Source organism: Oryctolagus cuniculus, chromosome 4 (assembly GCF_051225735.1).
Source record: "Oryctolagus cuniculus isolate XC-2025 breed Fujian yellow rabbit chromosome 4, ASM5122573v1, whole genome shotgun sequence".
Classification (NCBI taxonomy): Eukaryota; Metazoa; Chordata; class Mammalia; order Lagomorpha; family Leporidae; genus Oryctolagus; species Oryctolagus cuniculus.
Window position 1 is genome coordinate 107,487,561 of NC_142870.1, and position 23,319 is coordinate 107,510,879.

The 23,319-nt window shown below is 46.0% G+C and overlaps 1 protein-coding gene across 2 annotated transcripts in view; it reads left to right on the plus strand.

The window, feature by feature from the left end:
• NCEH1 (neutral cholesterol ester hydrolase 1) overlaps positions 1 to 23,319 on the plus strand; it is a 70,460-nt gene that overhangs the window by 36,082 nt on the left and 11,059 nt on the right. For both annotated transcript variants that reach the window (XM_008266500.5, XM_070072510.2), the window contains exons 2-3: positions 16,936 to 17,164; positions 19,352 to 19,421. In XM_008266500.5, coding sequence (XP_008264722.3) covers positions 16,936 to 17,164; positions 19,352 to 19,421 — 299 coding nt within the window. The remainder of the gene's footprint in view (positions 1 to 16,935; positions 17,165 to 19,351; positions 19,422 to 23,319) is intronic.

Sequence of the window (23,319 nt, forward strand, 5' to 3'; positions counted from 1 at the left end):
TGTCAGTTTTTTTTTCCTCTTCCACGTCTTCAGTGTCTGGCCCCTCTTCTTGGATACCTCAGAATGGGATTCCTCATCATTCGCCCCCCCCCACCCTGTTCCTCTCTGACCCCACCCTATTTTGCCCCTAAGATCCACGCCTAGTCTGCATTTCTCAGGTGAGCTGTGTAGCTTGGCAAATAAGGGCTTATGGGTGTCGGTGTGTTTTTTTCCAGGGCCTGAACTTCCTTATCAAACTTGACTTGCTTCTGTGGCTTTCTGAGGACAATGACAGGGTGGGCATTAGCTCTCCCTAAGTCTTTTTTAGGCCTTGGTGTCTCTTTGCGCAGTGGCGCCCCTCCGCCCTTGCTCGCAGGCGCGCGCAGGGTCTGCACCCTGCACAGCTGTTCCCTCCGGAGCCCCGCGGATCGCCCGTGTCCTGAGCCTGCCGGCTTAGAAGTGCGAAGGCGGGGTCCCTGAGCGCCAGCAACTCCGGAGGAACGTGCGGAGGGCGGGCTTGTTTTCTCTGCGGGAAAAGAGGCTTCCCAGCCGCCCGAGGCCAGGAAGTAGCCGCTTCTCTCCGCCGCCTGGGATTTCAGGCAGGGCTCAAGCCCCTCCACCTCCACTTGTGGCAGTGCGCCAGCCGCTGTGCCTGGAGACGGGCAAGACGCCAGCCTGGTTTCAGAGGCGTCGCGCCCACAGCAAGTCTCACACCGAATGGGGAAGTTGCACCATTCGAGATGTGTTGGAGACCCACCTCGAGAGCCTAAAGTCAGGGAGCAGAGGGCGGGCGAGGGCCTTGACAGAGGACGCTTCTTAAAGATGCGGAGTTCAGGGCAGAGACCCCTGGGGTGTGAGGAGGCCAGCGGGATCTTTCAGACTTCCCGCTCAGGCTTGTTGTGGGGAGTACTGCAGCATACCCTGGACATACCCTGGGCTGTTGATTGCAAAGGAAATCAGTAAGAGCAAACATGGCTAACGAAAGGCAGTTCTGCACTTTGAATCCCCTAGGCCTTAGGCCCTTGTTTTCCTGCTTTGTGGTACAAAAGAATCACCTGGAGGAGAGGTTTCCTGGGCCCCACCTACAGGGAGTCAATGGATAGAGTGGGGCACAAGATTGTGCATTAGACACCTTAATCACAGGCTACCCTTTGAGTAGTCCTGGATAGGACAACTGCATTGTGTAATGGTGACAGATTCACAAAACCAAGGAACTCACTCTCTATAACCTTGCCTTGAAAACAGTTGAATTTTTAAATGAATAATTTGCTAACCTATGGGTGATTCACACTCGCTTTGTATGTTCAGTTGGGAAGGATCCCTTTTAATGAAATTATTTTTGCTTCCCTGACTTTTGTCCTGGGGGTTGTAGGGCCTGGGTGGAATAGTTGGAGAAGCAGAGAGATGCTTTTTAAAAGATCAAATGTTTAAAAGATTTATTTACTTATTTGAAAGGTAGAGTTACTGGGGGAGGAAGGGAGGTCTTCTATCTGCTGGTTCACTCCCCAAATGGTCACAACAGCCAGGACCTGGCCAGGTGGAAGCCAGAAGCCAGGAGCTTCTTCCAGGTCTCCCACCATGGGTGCAGGGACCAAAGGACCTGGACCATCATCGGCTGCCTTCCCATGCACAATAACAGGGAGCTAGAGTAGAAGTGGAGCACTTGAACCAGTACCCATATGGGATGCTGGTGCTGCAGACAGCAGCCTAACCCATTATGCCACAGTGCCAGCACCCTATCAAAACATTTGAGGCAGGCATTGTGGTACATTAGCTTAACCTGCTGTTTGGGAAGCCCACAGCATATATCAGAGTGCTGGTTCCAGTGCTGGCTACTCTGCTTCTAATCCAGCTTCCTGCTAACATATCTAGGATGCAACAGATGATGGCTCAGGGCCCCACCACTCACTTGAGAGACCCTGATGGAATTCCTGGCTCCTGGCTTCCACCTGACCCAGCTTTGGCAGTTGGGCACCTTTGGGGAGTGACCCAGTGGATAGAAGATACCTCTCTCTCCCTTTCAAGTAAATAAAAATAAGCATCAATAAACAGACACAACAGACACCCCTATTTTCAAACCAGTCTTGCTCTTCCATATCTGTATGTTACACGATTTTTCCACTGGGAGAATGTCCTTATCTCCCATTTTCTTTTGTATTTGTATTTGTAGAGGCCCCGGTTCAAATGTGGCCAATGCTGTGAACACATTGCAAGCTCCCCTAAGTGGAAACCGTACTTCTCTGTGACTATACCTGTCCTACTGTATACACTATTGCATTGCAAAGTTTGCATCTGCCTTTAAAAAAAAGATTATTTTATTTGCAAGACAGAGTTACAGATAGAGGGAGAGACAGACAGAGAATCTTTGATCTGCTGGTTCACTCCCCAAGTGGCTGCAATGACTGAGGCTCGGCCAGACAGGAACCAGGAACCAGGAGCCATGAGCATCTTCCAGGTCTCCCATGTGTGTGTAGGGATCCAAGCACTTGGATCATTTCCCACTTTTCCCAGGCACATTAGCAAGGAGTTGGATCATAAATGGAGCAGCTGGGAATCCAACCTGTGCCTATATGGAATGCCAGTGCTACAGGTGGTGGCTTAACCCACTGCCTTCTAAAGCTTCAACTTCTTAAGAATGGAGCCCATGTTTATTTGTTTTTTCCCTAATCTCTTTACCAGTTTTGAAATCTAGAAGACAATAAATATGAAGATTTTGCAGGGAAGGGGGCTGAAAAATAAATGTGGGGCCAGCACTGTGGCATAGCAGGTAAAACTGCCGCTTGCAGTGCCAGTATCCATGTGGCCCCAGTTCGAGTCCCAGCTGCTCCACTTCCAATCCAGCTCTCTGCCGTGGCCTGGGAAAGCAGTGGAGAATGGCCCAAGTTCTTGGGCTCCTGACCCACGTGGGAGACCTGGAAGAGGATCCTGGCTCCTGGCTTCAGATGGGCGCAGCTCTGGCCTTGGTGGCCATTTGGGGAGTGAACCAGCGAATGGAAGATTTCTCTCTCTCTCTCTCTCTCTCTCTCTCTCTCTGCCTCTCTGTAGCTCTGCCTTTCAAATAAAATAAATATTTAATGAAGTTATAAAAATAAATATGGATCCTTTTCTGTGTGGTGGGTTATTTCCCCTATAAATTTCCCTGAAGAGGATCCTATAGTTATCCCATCTGTTGTATAGATATTTTGAATGAGACTTAATATGTCAGCCTTTAAGCAAGTTGGATTGTTTGTTGTTTAACTGGATACAGACTAAATGTTTGTGCAGAGTGACTTGTTTCAAATGCATGAATGCATTAACAGTAGAGGCTTCTCTCTGCTGTAAACCCTCCTTTGTTCAGAAGAGTCTAGATTCTATCCAGATCCTATCCCAAGAGCCACTGCCTGCCTTCTTGAGTCTCTGTGGCTGGCAAGCCATCCTATCTCTAATGCCTCAGGCCAAGGAGTGACTCAGCTAGGTTAATTTGAAACTACTGGCTGTGGAAATTCTAATAGTTGTAAAGCTTCAGCTTTTGTACTGATGCAAATTTTCTCAGGCACTGTTTATGTAGTAAACTTGTTCTACTAACCTGCTGAGCAGATCTGCCTGCGCAAAGAATATGTTGCCAGTAGCCTTGAATTTGGGATACATTTCATGACCTACTTGCCTACCCCATCTGATTTTAAGCCTTTTACTCTGAGGTACACCAACACTTGAGTGATAGGAAGAAGCTTCAGCTCTCAATAATAATTTGGTTAGTTTCTGTCTTCCAAGCTCTGAGTAATAATATCATTGATTCCAAGCACCATGTGAATATGCATAAAAAGTTACTTATGGTCATCCTAGGCAATCTGGGTCTTCGGACATCTGGAGATGTCTATAAAAATTATTTGCTTTCTTTCTTTTAGGTTTATGCACCATTTAAGAAACCATTTTTCAAAGGTCATTTTGCTGCTTCCTGCTGTACTTTACACAAAAGAGAAAGTTAATCCAACTGCTGGAGTTGCCTATGTAACACGCTAGTGAAGTCAGGCAGAGGACGTGAGTGGGCATGCTCTGACCTGCTAAATCCCAGAAGGGCGCCTTGGAGATTTTGTTGGGCAGTGTTAATTGTTCTGCGAAGCCTTTAGTCAGCTGCTGTTGGAACACACAAAGGAAAATAAACGCTACTTGTCCTCGCAATCAAGGGAGGCTCCGGGCAGCTTGTGTCCTCAAGAAGGACCTTTATTTCTGGTCCTCTGTACATGAGGCTCTGGAAGACATTTTGATAGCCCCCCATGGCCCAGACCTCGTCCATGGAGCTCACAAGCTAGTTATGTCTGATGGATAACAGAGACGGGTGGAAATAAGAACTCAACTATTTTTTTTTTAATCTCTTTATGCACCTGGTATCGAAGGCAAAGGAGAGTGAGAGAGGAGCAGGAGAGAAAAGGTGTTGCCAGAGAAGGCTGGAGAGAGAAATGGGCTGGTGACGAAGGGGAACGATGGAGCCCCTCTGATCCAAAGCATTAAGGCTGGACAGAGCTGCTCTGTCATAGTTGCTTAGCCCGGTGTAACTATGGGAAGCTAAGTGTACCCCCCCACCAGGTGTGAAGTCATCTAGTTTTAAGATGTAGGTTCAAGAATAAATGTGCTGTGGAGAATGGCAACAGAGGGTCTGGGGCCAGGGAGGCTAGAGTTCAAATGCAGCCCACTGTTTACCACCTGTGTGGCCTTGTGATTCACAAGGCCGCCCTTGGCCTGAGATTCCTGCAAATGTCAGCATGTACGCTACTCCCCTGGTTGGATCCTTCAGAACCTAGGAGATTTGGAGTGACGTCAGAACTTTGGCATTACGGAAGCTACCTGTTTTCTCTGTGATGGTAAAAAACAAGAAAATTAAAGGACAAGCTTATCCTTTTGGCTTTCCTGAGACTGAGTTGCAGCCCTCGAGATTTACTGGGAGAGAGGGAATCCATTGGACACTTTAGAGTAGCAGGGCTAAGGTGCTGGAACCTTCTGTGAGCTCTTTCCTTTCTCTGACCAGGGTTATCCTTGTTATGCAGTGGTGGTAAGGTTCTCCTCATTCTTGCTTTGCAGCTTGTAATGAAATTCTCAGGTATGTGAGGAAACCACTTGAGATTCTGTAATGGAGTGATCCCATGAGGAAACGCTACTGTGGCATGATTACACTATTTGAGGTCTTGCAGGTAGCCTGAATCATTCCCTCCGGTGCTGTGCCAGGTGGGGAGAGTGCAGCTGTGCCCCACAGAAAACTCTTTTGGTCCAGGCGCTCCCTTAGTGTGAAACACAGGGATTACTCCACAAAAAGAATGCTGAGTACCTGAAATAAGGAATAGGCAGTGTTTCAAACCAGAGGGATGTCTACCAAAGGCCTGGGGCCTGAGCAAGCCTGTAGCATTTGCTGATGGCCAATTCCAAGCTACCCACCTCATGTCAGCTTACCTGCAGCTTCCTGTAAATTTATCAGTTGGTCCACTGTACTACTGGTGTACATCGTCAAAGAAGATAGCAGGTGAAAATATAAAAGTTATAAAGTTACACTTGAGTTCAGGAGGAAGGGTGGTGAGAAATGAGGTTGGAATGTTGGACCCAGGCTGGAATGTCAGGTTCTGATTTTTTTTTTTTTCTGTAGGAAATAGCAAGTCAATATGTATTAATGTGACTAATATGAGCAACTTTTTAGAGTAAGAATTCTGACAGCAGTGTGCAGCAGGGCATCAGTTTCCTTAATGCTTTCCTCCTCTGGAATCTGGTATCTCTGTTTACACCCCTTTGCCTAGAAACAACTCAAGTCTCTACCAATTTAGAAGGTGGGGGGGGGGGGAGGGTTTTATTTATTATTTCTCTTAAACTATTTTCCCAACACCCTGCGTATCTCCTCAGACAGTCAAAGCTGTCTGTCTACATTGGCTACCCCTGTATCTTCAACTCTCACTCACTTTGCAGCCGCGGTGTAACCCACACATGGCTGTGGAAACCGGCTTTACCCGGTTTCTCCATGACTGACTTGGCCTCTTTTCAGACCCTTGTTCATTCTGGAGGTTCACTTGCCCCATCACTTCCCAATTTCTTGTTTCTTTTGTTAAAGATTGATTTTATTTATTTGAAAGGCAAAGTGAGTGAGAGAAAGAGATCTCCCATATGCTGGTTCATTCCCCCAAAGGGCTACAATGGCCAGGCCAAAGCCAGGAGGCAGGTGCAGGGGCCCAAGCACTTGGGCCATCCTCTGCTGCTTTCCTACGTACGTCAGCAGGGAGCTGGATTGGAAGCTCAGCAGCCGGGACTTGACCCAGCGTGCATATGGGATCTAGGCATCACCTGCTGTACCACAATGCCAGCCCATTTCTTGTTCCTCTTATCACATTAACAAGTCACCCCCTCTCTATTTCTGTTTCCCTCTCTCTCTTTTTCCAATTTTTCTTCCACTCCTGCCCACTGGCCCCTTTAAGTGATGATGTTCCAAGTTTCTGGTTTTTATTTTACTCAACTTTACAGTTCCAGCTTTCTGTGAGCAAACTGACTTCCTCTGTCGGGTGGGATTTACCTTACTGCCTAAATCCTCCTGGTAGTGGTGCTCAGACAGTCCTGTCCTTTGACCAGAGTTGGGTTGCAGCAGGGAGATTCAGCATATAACAATCGAGCGTGTGACTTAACCTCATACTCTGGTTGAAGATAGGAAAGGGGACTTCGATGACTCGCACAGTCTCTTCGTGTCCTCACTTGGTGAGACAGGCAAAAAGACTGAAAGGTGGAGCTGCCAGAAACATCTGGAAGGCTCTCTCCGCCTTCTCCTTCTCCAGCCTGCTGGTCATTGCTGGAAGTCAGTTTGTCTGAGCTGGTGGTCTGTGTGTAGGCAGCCTGCGTAGACAGCCTCAGTTGCTTTCTTCCCAAGGTTTAGTCTGTAGTTTTGAGGTTTCCACAGCATACCACAATCATCCGTTGTGTCTAGGAGATTCCCACGTTTGTGTGCTCCTCAAAGACATAAATAAAGCCATCTGAGACCTTCTACCCACCAAAGGAGGAACTCAGAAATCTGGAGGAAGCCGAAAGTGAGGCTTCCCCCCCCCCCCCCGACACACACACCCACGACACACCACCCAGTCTGGAGAGCAGTGACCAGCTGGTGAAGCTGGCCAGCGGGCTCAGCCGGTCCGTCCCTTTTATCTTTGCTACGCAGAGGTCCCTGCCCTCTGTTTCTCATTGGTTGAGAAAGCTGGGAGGTACAGTCTAGCCCAATAGGGCACCTAATGTGGGGAGGGGTAATAGAGAAGCGGGTATGCAGACGTGTTGCTGGGCAGATGAGGGAGAAGGAGGGTGCTTCAGACTGATACTGGGAACTGGCGTTGAACAGGGGCAATGTGGTAATCCCGTCCAGCCTGCTCACAATAAAATACAAACACCATCAGAAGAGTGGGTTAGGGGCTTCCTCTTAAAACCAGAAGCTCAGAGGGTGGAGGTGGCGATTTGGGCTTGCTGAAGGCAACTTCGGTGGAGGAGCAGGCATAGTTTGCCCAGAGAGCTTTAGATGTCAGAGGGTGGAGACAAAATGCCTTCAAGGGCTGGAGTTGTCAGCCAGCTCAGCAGTTAATCTACTTTGGGGTTTCTGCAACTGCTTCTTAAGTGTGCTATGGAGGCCTGAAATGATGGCCACAGAGCCTAAGCTAAGATTTTATGAAACTACAGCATGGAGCATTTTCTAGCAGGTATTTTGTCAATGTTGATTGAACGACTTAGTTGACTTGATTTACTTAGTGCATCTCAACCTTGCTATGCATTGAATTTACCTAGACAAATACTCATGCTTTGGTCACATTCCCAGAAATTACTATTATTATTTAAAGATTTATTTTGTTTATTTGAAAGGCAGAGTTGCAGAGAGAGAGACAGAGAGAGAGAGACAGAGAGAGAGAGACAGAGAGAGAGACAGAGAGAGATCTTCCATCCATCTGCTGGTTCACTCTCCAAATGGCCACAACAGCTAGGGCTAGGCCAGGCTGAAGCCAGGAGCTTTTTCCGGGTCTCCCTTGTGAGTGCAGGGGCCCAAGCACTTGTTGCTTTCCCAGGCACATTAGTAAGGAGCTAGATGGGAAAGTGGAGCAGCCTGGACTTGAACCAGCTCTCCTTTGAGAGGCCACTGGTGTGGGCATCAGCTTATCTACTATGCTGCAACACTGGCCCCTAGAAATTATTATTTAATAGGTGTGGAATCTGATTCAGCAATAGTAATTTTTTAAAGCTTCTGGAAGATTCTAATATGATGCCACTTTTGAGAACCACTGGATTAAATGAATAAAAGGGGTATGCCAGCTGTTTTAATTAAATTCTAACAATAATTAGGGATTTGTTTTTAGCATATGGAAAAAGGTGATCTAATAGCTTTACATAAACCACAAAATTCACAAGAGGCAGAGCCAGAAACTGTTAACTTGCATTGTCTTTCTGGTTTCCCAGGCAACTACCCTCAAGTGACAGTGTTGGGGGAATCCATTCAGTCACTCATTCCATCACTTAGCAATCAAATATTGCCCAATTGGCTGAATTACATAACATTTAGAGAAATGTGTGCCCTTATCTCACAGCCGCTTTTTTTTTTTTTTGAAGAGTTACAAAGAGAGAGACAGGTCCTCCATCCATGGTTCACTCCCCAGATGGCTGCAACAGCCAGGTCTGTGTCAGGCCGAAGCCAGAAGCAAGAAGCTTTAGCAACTTAACTCTCCCACATGGGTGGCAGGGGTGCCAGCATTTGGGCCAGTTTCTTCTGTTTTCCCAGGCCATTAGCAGGGGGCTGGATCGGAAGTGGATCAGTCAGGACATGAACCTTTGCCCATATGGGACAGTGGTGTTGCGGACAGCGGCTTTACCTGCTATTCCACCCTGGCCTCATAGCCACCAATTCTTCTGAAGGAGAGTAAACAGTGCAGAGCAGGGATACCTTGCACACAGTGAAGAAAATGATGAAAAGGATATTGAAATAATTGGGCTATATGTCCATGAATCAACTAAAACCTCCGGACTACTAGTGACGATTTCCCAGTTAGGGTGATACTGGCCATTTTTCAGCCCTTAGCTTCCTTCAGTGTCCTAATTGTCAGCTGTTCCTTTGAAATTCTTTCAAATCTGGCTTTTGTACTCTGATTTTCACTTAGTTCCCTTCTTGCCACTCTGACCTCCATAGAGCTTTCCCTCTGGATTCTTCTTTCTAGCCTGTCAAATAATATTTTCCTCCTTGGTCTGCACCTTTGACACTATGTCTGGTCTCATTGCTGCCTCTTGTGAGCCTTCCTGCTGTTTGAGTTGTCTCAGCTGCCGCTGAGCTCTGGTTCCAGGAGATCCAACCTCCTTGCATCTCTGACGCTGCGTTTGCTTTCTGTCTTTTGGGACCTGGATATGTCCCAAAGAGCTTTACAAGGACTGATTCTAAAATGAACTCCCTGCCCTACCTGTGCCTCTGTTCTCACAGCCCAGGTGAAGCCCTTCCAGGATTCTTTGTCCCGTGGCCTTCCATCGGGCCTGCCAGGCCCCAGTTCCTCCACTCCATGAGCCATTGCCAAGGCTGGCCCCTCTGCCTCAGCAATGACTCTCGCCTATGTTCCCTTCCTTTGAGTCTGCTCAGGGCAGACCTTCATCTGCTGTCTGGTGGACAATGGCTGAATTCTTATAGCTGCTACCTTTGCCTCCAGTGCTTCTCTGCCAATCTATTGGGTGCACCCTGGCCATGAAACTCTTCCCAAGGTACAGAGTCATAAAAATAAAAAATAGCATCCTAATGTCTTTGTTGTTTCACCATAGAGATTGTTTTGCCAGCTGAGGTCTACCCTTGACAGTGGCGTTGAATCTGCTACCACCTGGCCAGCTACACACTCAGATTCAGTCAGACTGCATCAGCCTCTATACTGGAGGTTGCCTCTGGTGGCCCTGTAGTCTAGATTTGGCCTGCAGATGTGTTTTGCTTTTCTGCAACTTTTTTCAATATCAATCTGGGTCAATAGTTTAAAATCATGAGATTTACCTTAAAAGTTAAAGTCTCCAGGGGCCGGTGCTGCAAGCATAGTGGCTAAAACTGGTGCCACATCCCATATGAGCACCAGTTCAAGTTCCAGCTCATCCACTTCCTATCCAGCTTCCTGCTAATGTGCCTGGGAAAGTGGTGGAAGATGGCCCAAGTCCCTGGGAGACCCGGAAGAAGCTCTTGGCTCCTGGCTTCAGCCTAGCCCAGCCCTTGCCATTACCGCTATTTGGGGAGTGAACCAGTGTATGGTAGTTTCTCTCTCTCTCTCTCTCTCTCTGTAACTTTGCATTTCAAATAAATAAATCTTTAAAAAAAAAAACCTTAAAATACAATTGCACAAGTTTAAAGGAAAAATGGAATTTTGGAGAAAAGGAGAAAGTCAGACAAGACTTTGAAAGATTCTTACCTACTTCAGTGCTTTCTCTATATTTTACCTTCATTTGTATTCCTGTAGTATGTGGCAGAGATGCTACCTCGTAGGTACCTAACTAATGTTGGTTGACTTACAGCTCTATGACCTTTGGTAATAAAGACTGATTCTGTGTAGAATAAAATTTCTGCGTTCATGAACCTCAAGTGTAAGTTGCCCAAGCTGAGTGTGAGCAACAACAGAGTAAACCTGCATGTTGAAGGCCATCCAGACTTGATCATGTCCAAAAAACAAGGCCACATATTCTCAAGCAGAGAAATGAATATTCCATGAAATCGTAGAATTTTCTGAAACAAGCATTAGTAGAACAGAATCTGGAGAGGAGAACTACAAAGGTTATTTGGAGACCCACTGGCATAGAATAACAAATTCTTTTTTTTTTAAAGGTTCATTTTATTTATTTGAAAGAGTTAGAGAGGGAGAGAGAAAAAGAGAGAGAGAGAGAGAGAGAGAGAGAGAGGTCTTCCATCTGCTGCTTCACTCCCCAAATGGCCACAACAGCTGGAGCTGAGCCAATCTGAAACCAAGAGTCAGGAGCTTCTTCTGGATCTCCCACGTGAGTGCAGGAGCTCAAGGACTTTCCCAGGCCATAGCAGAGAGCTGGATCAGAAGTGGAGCAGCCAGAACTCCAACCAGCGCCCATATGTGATGCCGGCACTGCAGGCAGAGGCTTTACCCACTACACCATGGTGCTGGCCCCTCTCCATACATTCTTTGCTTCATTTCCAACGCTTCTGCTTCCACTCTCCCCACACCTAGCCTGGGGTATCACCTTCTATTCTAGGAGCCTCCTTATTCATCAAGCAGTCTGCTAAGCTGGTGTCTGTTTTTAAAATTCTCCTGCAGCACGAAGGCACTTCTGTTTTTTTTTGCAGTTTCTTCTCCTACCCCTTCAGTGAAGTGACAACTGTGGAAAGACTTGCCTAATGCTATTATTTGCTGGGCAGTAAGGGTGACGGGGAACAATAATCGCTAAGGGAAAGAGTAGATACTGGAGGAATGAGTTGCAGTGTATTCATGATTTGGTGTTGTTACATAAACATGTGAATGTCATCTAATACTGGAGAGGGCTCAGAGCAGATGCCTAACATTTCTAGGCCCTTTTGTGGTCCTGCAGCCCCTCACTGTTTGAGGATAGCAACTTCTGCACTTGAGACTTAATCTCTAAGCTTCTCTCCTCTCTGCACGGAAAGTGACAGTTCTCACCTGATGGGATTGTCGCCAGGATCCCGCAGTACACCTGGCACTGAATGTAGCCCCTGCAGCAGTAATGGCTCTTATTAGTGGTCTCTCAGTAACAGTGGTTAAGGACGGGTTACTGACACTGTTAAAGGTTTCTGTTACAGTGAAAATGGCTAATGGCAAGTCACTGTTTAGTCCTCTCCATTTTTACATTGTTTTTTTTTTTTTTAAGATTTATTTATTTATTTGATAAAGTTACACAGAGAGAGAAGGAGAGGCAGAGAGAGAGAAGTCTTTCATCTGCTGGTTCACTCCCCAGATGGCCACAAAGGCCAGAGCTGAGCCAATCCAAAGTCAGGAGCCAGGAACTTCTTCTGGGTTTCCCACATGGGTGCAGGGGCCCAAGGACTTGGGCCATCTTCTACTGCTTTCCCAGGCCATAGCAGAGAGCTGGATCAGAAGTGGAGCAGCTGGGACTAGAACCGGTGCCCATATGGGGTGCCGGCGCTGCAGGTGGTGGCTTTACCCACTACACCACAACGCTGGCCCCGACGTTGTTTTCAAATTTATTTATTTTATTTATTTGAAAGGCAAAGCATCAGAGAGACAAGGAAAGAGAGAGGTTAAGCTTACATCTGCTGATTCACTTCCCAAATGCAAGAGAAAAGCAGTGGTTGGCCAGGCTCAAGCCATGAGCCCCAAACTCCATCCGAGTCTCTCATGTGGGTGACAGGGACCCAAGTACTTGGTCTGTCATCCACTGCTTTCTCAGGCACATTAACAAGGAGCTGAATGAGAAGTGGAGTAGCTGGGACTAGAATCTGCACTCTGTTATGGTATCCAGGTTGCAGGAGGTGACTTAACCTGCTGCACAACTTTCACCTCCATTTTCACATTTTGAAACAGCGTTGCCATCGATGTGGGATTTCTATTCCTATTCTCTAATTTCAAACATTAACATAATTTTTCCTTTAGCAGCTTTCTAGATTCTTTCTTTCTTTCTTTCTTTCTTTCTTTCTTTCTTTCTTTCTTTCTTTCTTTCTTTCTTTCTTTCTTTCTTTCTTTTTTAGATTTATTTGAAAGACAGAGTTACAGAGAGAGGTATAGACACAAAGAGAGAGGTCTTCCATCCACTGCTTCTCTCCCCAGATGGCTGCAGCAGCTGGAGCTGAGCTGATCCAAAGTCAGCAGCCAGGAGCTTCTTCCAGGTCTCCTACACAGGTGCAGGGGCCCAAGGACTTGAGCCATTCTCCACTGCTATCCCAGGCCATAGCACAGAGCTGGATTGGAAGAGGAGCAGCCAGGACTAGAACCGGTGCCCATATGGGATGCCAGCACTTCAGGCCAGGGCGATAGCCCACTGCACCACAGCGCCGGTTCCTCTAGATTCTTTTCCCACCTATCCACGCATCCCCTCTAACACCCTTCTTTCCTGTGTCCATATACTGTCCTTTTCCTAGCCGGCACTTCTGCTACCCCTCACCCTGTCACTATTATGAACAGTACAGATATGATATGGTTGTTCAGAAATTCTGCTAATGCAGGTGAATGCCAGCTGAGGAGCAGGGCCGTTTCTGGAGAGGTATGGGCAATGTGAGTCATGTCTGTGTGCCTTCAGGGCAGGTACCACATAAATAAAGTCCAAGGTGGGTTCTCATAAAACTAACAATTTTTCCTTCTTTTTCTTGTAAAGACAGTACACTAATTTTGCAGCTTTCCTCTAGTTGAAAACTGTATATAATTTGTCATAACTCTTTAATGGAGTCTTTGTTTAGCCAAGAAAAATAACAGTCCAGAAAGAGCCAAGTTTGCTGTTTGTTCACATTTCATCATTTCATGCCTATCAGCTTACTCGTCCTGTGAGAAATGCAATGGATTCTGCGTGTTCTCTGTTAATTGGTAACAGTGCTGACAAGGACTTATTGTGTCTGTTCCAGAATCCTTTGCAAATACAGTGATTCCCAACTGTGCCCTCACAGAGCACAGTATTCCCTAAGTTGAATTAAGGTTTCAACATGAATTCCAAAGATGATTGACTTGTCCCCCATGAGCCAGAGAACTCAACTGGCTGGCTGGAATCCTCTATGGGTACACATGTTTGCACATGCACACACATGTGTCCATGTTTACCTTTATTTACTTATGTGATATCAAGGGCATTCATGGTGTTTTAACTTTTTTAGTAAATTGGGTGGTTGATGTTAGGACACATATAGGAGTTGAATCATTTTATTAATATTCATTTGCTCTGCTGATGCTCACACTTGCCAGCAAATGAATATTAATGGATTCTTGAAATAGCTGTTCATTGTTAAATTAATTGCCTCTTGTTCTTATTTTTCATGAACACTCACTAATGTTTTTATAATGCAGTGCCTTCCAACTCTTTTCATGACAAAGCATATGTGTATATATGTATATATCTCTATATATACATATATATTTGTATATATATGTGTGTATATATGTATACATTTATATATACATATATACATTTTATATATATATATATAAAACCCCTTTCCCCAGGATACTAAAATCAACAGATGCTCCAATCCCTTATATAACATGGTGTAGTACAAGGGTACTTCAAAAAGTTTGCTGAAAAATAAAATTTAAAAATGGTTTATTTTTGGTGCAAAAAATTGAAATCCAACAGTGGGCATTTGGCAGAGTGGTTGAGACACTGGTTGGAATGCCCACATTCCATATCAGAGTGCTGGGTTCGAGTTCTAGGTCTCCTGGTTTCAGCTTCTTGCTAATACACATGAGCCAGCAGGGATGGCTCAAGTACTTGGATCCCTGCTGCTCACATGGGAGACCTGCAGTGAGTTTCCCACTCCTGGCTTTGGCCTGGCCCAGCTCTGGCTTTTGCAGGCATCTGGAGAGTGAACCAGTGGATGAGAGATCTCTGTCTCTATGTCTCTCTATTTCTGCTTTTCAAATAAATAAAAAATAAAAAAAACCACTGAAACTCTTATATAGTGTTTTCATAATATGATTTCCTATGAATTTTTTAAAGATTCTTTGTATGCGTAGCTTTTAAAATTTTTGTACCAAAATAAATATATCTTTTATTTTATCTTATTTTTAATTTATTTGAAAGTAGAATTACACAGAGAGTGGAAAGGCAGAGAGAGAAAGAGAGAAAGAGAGAGTGAGAGGTCTTACATTGCTGGTTCACTCCCCAATTGGCCACAACAACTGAAGCTGTGCCGATCTGAAGCCAGGAGCCAGGAGCTTCTTCCAGGTCTCCCATGTGGGTGCAGGGGCCCAAGGAGTTTGGCCATCTTCTACTGCTTTCCCAGGCCATAGCCAGGATGTGGATAGGAAGTGAAGCAGCTGGGTCTTGAACCAGTGCCCATATGGAATGCTGGCACTAAAGGCCAGGGCATTAACCCACTGTGCCTCAGTGCTGGCCCCAAACATATCTTTTAATACTATTTCACAGACTTTTTTAAAAATTAATTTATTTATTTGAAAGGCAGAGTTACAAAGAGGCAGAGAGAGAGGGAAAGGTCTTCCATCTGCTGGATCACTCCCCAAATGGCTGCAATGGCTGGAGCTGGGCCAATTCGAAGCCAGGAGCCAGGAGCTTCTTCCAGGTCTTCCACACAAGGAAGTGGAGCAGCCAGGATTCAAAACAGTGCCCATGTGGGATGCTGGCACTGCAGGTGGCAGTTTTACCCACTATGCCACAGCACCGGGCCCTCCACAGACTTTTTGAAGTACATTTGAATTTGCATATAATCTGTGCACATCCTCCCGTATACTTTGCGTTATCTCTAGATTACTTATTATGATACCAGTACCATGTGAATGCTGTGTAAATAGTTGTTCTGCTCCACTGTCAGGGTTAGTGACAAGCGAAAAGAGCCTGTTCATGTTCAGTACTGATGCAGTTTTTTGGCCCAAACGTTTCCAACCTGCAGATGGCTGAATGCACAATGCAGAAGCCAGTGATATGTAGGCAATAATAGTATCTTTAGAGGACATTGGGGTAGATGGCTCAGGAGCTCAGCTGCACAGAGGCCAAGCACCCACCTGTGCCCTCGTGGCACATCAGTGTGCTCTGTGCATGGCCGGGAAGCTGCAGTATGGTGCACTCCAGACATCATAGAGTTCTGATTCTGCTAAGAACACGGTTTCCTTGATCCTGTGATGCATTAATAATTTCACTAATCACCAGGATTCTGTTTCATGTCCTACAAAAAGAGCACTCTTTCTCTCCAGCTGCTCCCCTTTTTGAGGCGCTTGTAGAACTGGAAAGAGGAATGAACTCTGATGGGTCTTTGCAGGGCAGGTGGCCAGGTCTTTTCCTTTATGCTTCTTCTGCAAGCAGATAACACCCTGTGAATGCTTAATGCTGAGCTCGATGCCTGTCAGGTTCTGAAGAGAAGGGATGCCAGTCTTGGGGCGTTTTGCACATTTCTGAAATGTTCCTGGTTGTGTTTGAACTGGTCTGCTGTTAAATGCCAGGGCTGCAAGTGACCTAGTTCCTTTTTCTCACTCACTCATTACTTCCTCCTTCTCTCAAAATAGTTTAGACATACTTAAATATATAAGCTTGAAAGCACTTTAACAATACTTAAGGTAGGACCGGTACTGTGGTGTAGTAGGCTAAGCCTCTGTGATGCTGGCACCAGTTCGTGTCCTGGCTGATCCTTTTCCAACCCAGCTCTCTGCTTGTGGCCTGGGAAAGCAGTGGAAGGTGCCCAAGTGCTTGGGTCCCTGCACCTGCATGGGAGACCCAGAGGAAGCTCCAGGCTCCTAGCTTCAGATTGGCCCAGCTCCAGCCGTTGCGGCCACTTGGGGAGTGAACAAGTGGATGGAAGACCTCTCTTTCCCTATCCCACCCATCCCGTCCTCTCTCTCTCTAACTCCACCTCTCAACTAAATAAAAAAAAAAGTTACTTAAAAAAATTCCTAAGTAAATATAAAACTTACTTCACTTTCATTTACACTTAACTATTCTTCTTCTTGAAGCTGTGTTCTGCTTATTTAGAGGGGGAGGGAAAGGAATGAATCCTGGACTTCACAAGTCCTAGGTTTGAGTCCTAGAACCACCACTTATGCAGCTAAATGGGCAAGTGTAGTGCCTTTCTAAAGATTCTCAGTAACATGGGTCTGATGATAGCTGCTCCATTTCCATCCCAGAGCTGGTCTGAAAATGAAAGGTCATCTCAGATACAAACATGTGTTGGCTGCTCTGAAAGCGTAAGGGAAAGGCGGTGCCCAGGGAGACCTCGGTCCAGTTGCTGGTGGAGAATTCAGATGGCGAGAGTTGCCGAGTGTAGCTCTGGAGGCAACAACGTTGACCTGTGTTCTTCCTCTTCCTCCCTCCCTTGTCCTACAGAGTAACCTGATACACTACCTGGGACTGAGCCATCACCTGATCGCGCTGAATTTTATCATCATTGCTTTTGGCAAGAAAAGCGCCTGGTCCTCCGCCCACGTGCAGGTGACCGACACTGACTTCGATGGGGTGGAAGTCCGCGTATTCGAAGGCTCTCTCAAGCCAGGGGAGTCTCTGAAGCGCAGCGTCGTTTACATCCACGGAGGAGGCTGGGCCTTGGCAAGTGCAAGTACGTCCTGGCCACCGAGCTGTTGGGTGTCGTGGGGGGTTCTGGGGGAGCCACGGACTTGACTTTGGCTTTCCTATTGGGTAAGGAGCAGGGGTCTCAGAGGCTCGGGTGGTCCTCCTCATGCCTGTTGTCCAGCAGAATTATGAATAGTGTCCCCCTTGCCGCTCTGAAACAAGTTCTGGTTTGAGTTATTGATTACATGGCTACCCTATGTCGCCGTGCTTGTTGGATGGTGTGTTAGTTCTGGCAGACTGTTTGAGAATATTTCTTGCGAGAGACTAACTTTCTGTGAAGTGCTGAGAATACCTTCCCGCACCAAAACGAGAAGTTTGACTGGGTTGAGGTATTACAGAATTATCTAAAGGTGTCATTGTGCAAAACAGAGTAGTTATTTCTTATGCACATGTTAACTCACCAACATTGTATGTGCTTATAAAGCCTAAGATTAACATATAAAGGGTATGCAACCACCAAAAGGGAAAAAAAATTGTTCTTTAGAGTTGGATGCCTTTCAAGAAGCTAACAAGTTCCAAACAGTAGGCAGCCAAGTGGAGTCTAGCGCCAATGAAGTCAGGCCCTTTGCTCTGGTTGTAATTATCTCAGAGCTACTTCTTCATCTTCTGCTCCGAGCTTTTGTCATCCCTGAAGTTCAGAGGCAATGACAACTTGTTCTGTCCATCTATTTTGTTATTATATGATTTATATACATATATATATTTATGCACACATGCATATACACTAATTGTCCAAAAGTGTATATTTGGGGGTAATTCCATTTTATTTAGCTCCATATTCATTTATTCTTTTTTCAGGTATTTGTTCATGTTTTCAATAGATGCTAACTGAATACATAGATGTGCCCAAGATTTAGATTTCCTGGGATGCAGATTTTCAGTGCAAAAACTCAAAAAGTTGTGGGCAACCTGGATCCTTGGTCACCCAAGGGGTACCTGGGCTCGAGATGGAGAAGACAGTTTCTGCCTTAGAAAAGACTGGTCTGTAGCATTGGATGCTTGCCAGGCAAGGCATGGTACTGGAGGAAAGGAAGTGAAGATTGCAGGACTGGCAGGTGCTATGTGAATCAGCCTGGCCTTTTCTGCACCATTGTCACTGATCAACCCTGCCCGAGGAGCAGCATGGCTGGTGAGGATGCAAGAGGCTATTGGCTTTTAAAACTTGAGATTTCCAGCTGCCTTGGAAAGCCTGTAAAGAGGCAATACCTGGCTCTCTGCTGGCATAATGGAGAATTCATTACTGCATCAACTTCTTGCATGTGAAAATTGCTGTCACTGTGAGGTCTTGGGATCCACTTTCTCAGAAATGCTTAGACATCCTAAATTCTGGTTTCATCTCTGTTGGTTGAAAGAGAATGACATATTCTTCAGATAGATGACTTTTTGAATTACAGCAAATGAGGATGTTAAAAGAGCAAAATTTTATGATTTCAAGGAGGAAACTGCTTATTTGCTATGATTTCAAGGAAAGGCATACATTTGAATAACTACAAAATTCAGAATTAATTTGTAGCATTTCATTATAGTCCATTATGAAATAAATGTTTAGTTAGCTAAAAAACGTATTCAAAACTAATCTCATATGGAGTTCCTGTTATTTACAGTCAGTACATTTTTTTTAAAGATTTATTTTATTTATTTGAATGAAAGGCAGAGTGACAGAGAGGCAGAGGCAGAGAGAGAGAGAGAGGTCTTCCATCCCCTGGTTCACTGCTCAAATGGCCTCAATGGCCAGCGCTGTGCCAATCCACAGCCAGGAGCTTTTTCTGGGTCTTCCACACAGGTGCAGGGCCCCAAGGACTTGGGTCATCTTCTACTGCTTTCCCAGGCATAACATAGAGCTGGATCAGAAGTGGAGCAGCTGGGACCCAAACCGGTGCCCAGATGGAATGCTGGCACTGCAAGCGGCAGCCTTACCCACTAAGCCATAGTGCCGGCGCCTACAGTCACTGCATTTTAACAGAAACCAGATTTAATTTTTGTATTTGTCATATAAGTCTACTGATACTTGTTCACATGTGATTTTTTATTATTTGTTTTCATTATTGATAACCTAACTTCAAGTCTAAGAGCAAGCCATGTTTAGCTGAATTTAGGCATGGACAATAATGATGTAAGAATGGACAGTATTAAATGGCCTGTTCTGCGGTGATTATTCCTTTGTCTCTTGCAGAAATCAGGTATTATGATGAGCTGTGTGCAGCAATGGCCGAGGAACTGAATGCTGTCATCGTCTCCATTGAGTAAGTAATTCATGATATTCAAAGAAAAAAATTAATCAAGAAAGGACTCTAAATAACAGTGTAAGGGTGGATATTTGGCCTAGCGGCTAAGACACCGGTATCCCGTATCAGAGTCCCGGGTTTGGATTCCTCATTCCAGCTCCCTGCTGTTGCACGTCCTGGGAGGCAGCAGTGGTGTGATGGCTCAGGTTCTTGGGTTCCTGCTGCTCACATGGAAGACCCAGATTGACTTCCTGTCTCCTGGTGTCAGCCTGGCCCAGTCCCTGTATTTAGGGAGTAAACCAGTGGATGGCAGTTCTCTCTTTATACATCTGTCTCTTTGTGTCTCTCTGACTCTCAAATAAGTAAATGAAAAATTAAATAAGTAGGTAAGCACCAGTCTAGTTACTTGCATTACAAGTGATAAAATGAAGTGTAAAATGTGGGTCCAGGGTGGTGATTTGCCTAAGGTCACATTTAACATAATCAGAAAAATTATTTCTGATATAGCTTAAAATTTTTAAACTAGCTTTATATCATATTGAATTACCTTTTTATTTTAGTCTTGCATACTTTTCAAAAAAATTAACTATAAACTAGAGAAATATACAGTTACCAGCAACATATAAAATTTTATGCTACAGGGATGGGCATTTGGCCTAGTAGTTTATTTTTTTTTTCTTAAAGATATATTTATTTTTCTAAAAGACAGTTAGAGAGATAGAGAGAGACAGAGAGACAGGGAGTTCTTCCATGCACTGATTCACTCCCCAAATAGTGCAATGGTTGGAGCTGGGCTGACTTGAAGTCAAGTCATGGTGTGTGTGCAGGGGCCTAAGCACTTGGGCCAATCTTTGATGCTTTCCCAGGCACAGCTGGGACGAGCCGGCACCCATATGGGATGCTGGCCTGCCATGCCGTAGTGCTAGCTCCTAACCTAGTGGTTCCTTCATCAAAGCACCTGAGTTTGATTCCTGGCTCCAGTTCCTGACTCCAGCTTCCTCCTAATACAGACCCTGGGAGGCAGCGGTGATGGCTTATGTAACTGGGTTCCTGCCACTCACGTCAGAGACCAGGTCTGAGTTTCCAGCACCTAGCCTCCCCTTGACCCAGTCCCGCCTATAGTGGGCACTGGGGAGTGAATGAGTAGATGGAATCTTTCTTTCTCTCTGTCTCTCTGCCTCTCAAGTAATTAAATAATTAATTTTTAAAAATAAAATTGATTATTTTGGGGATTCATTTTCTAAATGACCACAACGGCAGAGACTGGGCCAGACCAAAGCCAGGAGCTGCCCATGAACTCCAGGTCTCCCACAGCAGTGGTAGGAACCCAAGTACTTGAGCCATCACTGCTGCCTACCAGGGTCTACATTAGCAGGAAGCTGGAGTTCAGGAGCTAGGTATTGAACCCGAGTCCTCCAATATGGGGTGAAGATGTCTTAACCACGAGACCAAATGCTCACTCCTTAATTCTACTATATTTTTAAATCTGACAAGCAATCAAGATTATTTAAAAGAGTTTCACATATCACCAAGAGTTGGAAAAGTTATTTTCATAGAAGCAGGTTCTATAACTTGGACCTTGAGACTTAAAAAAATGTGCAATAAATCTTAGTGGTATATTTAGGTGTGGTGGTGGTCGTGGTAGTACCATTTTGGCTGTCAGTAATCACTTTTTTATAAGCTACTCTTCTGGACCACTGAGAGGAATATGAGTAATAGTAATGATAACAATTATGGTGGTAGCAAGAATTCAAAAACTCCACTACTACGCCATGCCAGACAAGGTATATGTGCTTTCGCATGAGTCTCCCTCCCTCATCCAGGTCTGTGTTGGGGATTCTCAGGCGGACACCTTCCTTAACGGCCCTACGGAACATTACAACCCACTTCCTCTGCTGCAATGGCCGGAGCTGCGCCAATCCGAAGCCAGGAGCCAGGAGCTTCCTCCGGGTCTCCCATGTGGGTCTAGGAGTCCAAGGACTTGGGCCGTCTTCTACTGCTTTCCCAGGCCACAGGCTCTGCTTAATTTCTCTCCAAAGCTGCCACCACTGTCTGCACAGACCATGTCTTTGACTTATTGCATGTTTATTGTAGTAAGTGGAAGTAGACAATATGAACTCTAAGAAGGCAGGAATTTTAGGGAATTTTTTCTGTTTTGTCAATTGCAGAATCATTAGTGCCTGGAAACACCCCTGGCATATGATGGCTATTCAATAAATATTTATGGAATGAATAGATAGGCTTTCTTAATTCTCATATAAAGCCTTCAAGATAAATATGTTGGCATCTTCTTCATAGATGAGGAAGTTGAGGCCCAAGAAGCCAGAGAGTCTGTGTGAGGTTGAATAGCTCAGCCAGTCACACAGTGGGGTGGGGAGCAGAGCGCAGGTCGATGGCTGTGGAGACCCCGTGCCTTTGTGACCCAGTGTGAAGCCAACATTGAAGGAAGCTGATCATGCTGAGTCCCAGGGCTGTGGCAACCTCACCCACTGTCCGTGCCTCAGGCACATCCTGTTGTCCCCGCCCTCTGCCTCTCTCTGCCAGCTGCTCTCACCGCTCTGTGGCAGCTCCAGATCCGAGATCTGAGAGAGCCCTGTCTTCTGCAGTCTCTTGGGAAGGCTGTTCTCAGTCACTGGGTGTGGGCATGGGCAGTTCTGACTTGAAGTGGAGGAGAGAGGTTGAATTTTTATTCCAGGCTCTTGCCATGTGCTAAGCTAAGAATTCTTAGTGCTGACATTTATAAAGCAACATTTATTCAAAAGGTGAGGCAGTGAACACACACACACACGCATGGGTTGCTCCACACTGAGAAATACCTGTCATAAGTATGCAGTGGCCAGAGGAGAAAGGGGTAGAGAGAGGAAGCAGAGAGCACTTGCTAACACCTCCCTTTATGAAGCAGGGAGGGGGGGTGTCTCTTTGGCCATGAAGCTACCTGGGAGTTTTATGGTACCTCCATAAAATTCCACGTGGATCTCAGTATATATATATTTTCATGGAATCTTTTCCGCAGTTCTAGATGAAGAAGATGAATCTCGGAAGAGGCCCTTTTGATTGACAGATAGAAGGATAGTCTTACACGTGGGGCAAGGGCTTGTGCCCTGCAGCTGCTGCCAGCTCAGCAGACCCTAAACTAGCTGCCTGCCCGTGCTGTGTCACTCTGAGTGGTGCACCGGCTGCCTCCTCGGCCAGGTTGGCTTCACACACCTCTGAACAGCTCCTAGTCCTCCCAGATGGCACGCAAGGGCTCTAGGTGCAATTTGGCGATGCAGGAACCTTCAAGTAAATGGTAGTTGCAGGTGGCCTGGCAGCTGGCCAGAGGAAAGCAGGGGCGGCCGAGACAGCTGAGCTCTACCCTGGAGCGGGGCCGACAGCTCAAGGTGAGGGAACAAGCTTTGGGGGCCCTTCACTGGGATTTTGGGTAACCCCAGCTCCTGGCAATTCAGAGGAAAGAGGGCAGCCGGACTTGGTTCCCTTGTCACTCTGAGAATTCTCCGGTTACCCCACAGGCCCTGCCCTCTGGGACTTCGATACCAGCGGGTGGCGGAAGGCCTCAGCTCTTCCTGCAGGCCCCGCATTCGTGTCTCGAATGAAGCTCTGCTCTTCTGAGTCAGGCTCATCCTGAAACATCAGAGGATGGATAAGATGCTTTTAAGAACTAAAGCAAAGAAGGGCCTGCTTTCATCTGAACTTTCACCGTGCCTGATCTGTGCCACATAGCATCCACAAGTTTATCCACCGCAAGCTGTCACAGTACAGTGGCCAGTGCCACTTCTCGTGACAGTGCAACCTCGGGTTCATGTGCAAATTGGGGGATAGGACTGTTTCCTGTGTGTGTGGAATGCTGCTACTGGGAGCAGAAATCGTGTCCTCTTTCCTTTGCATCCCCAGCACCTAGTGCAAGGCTTGGAATGTG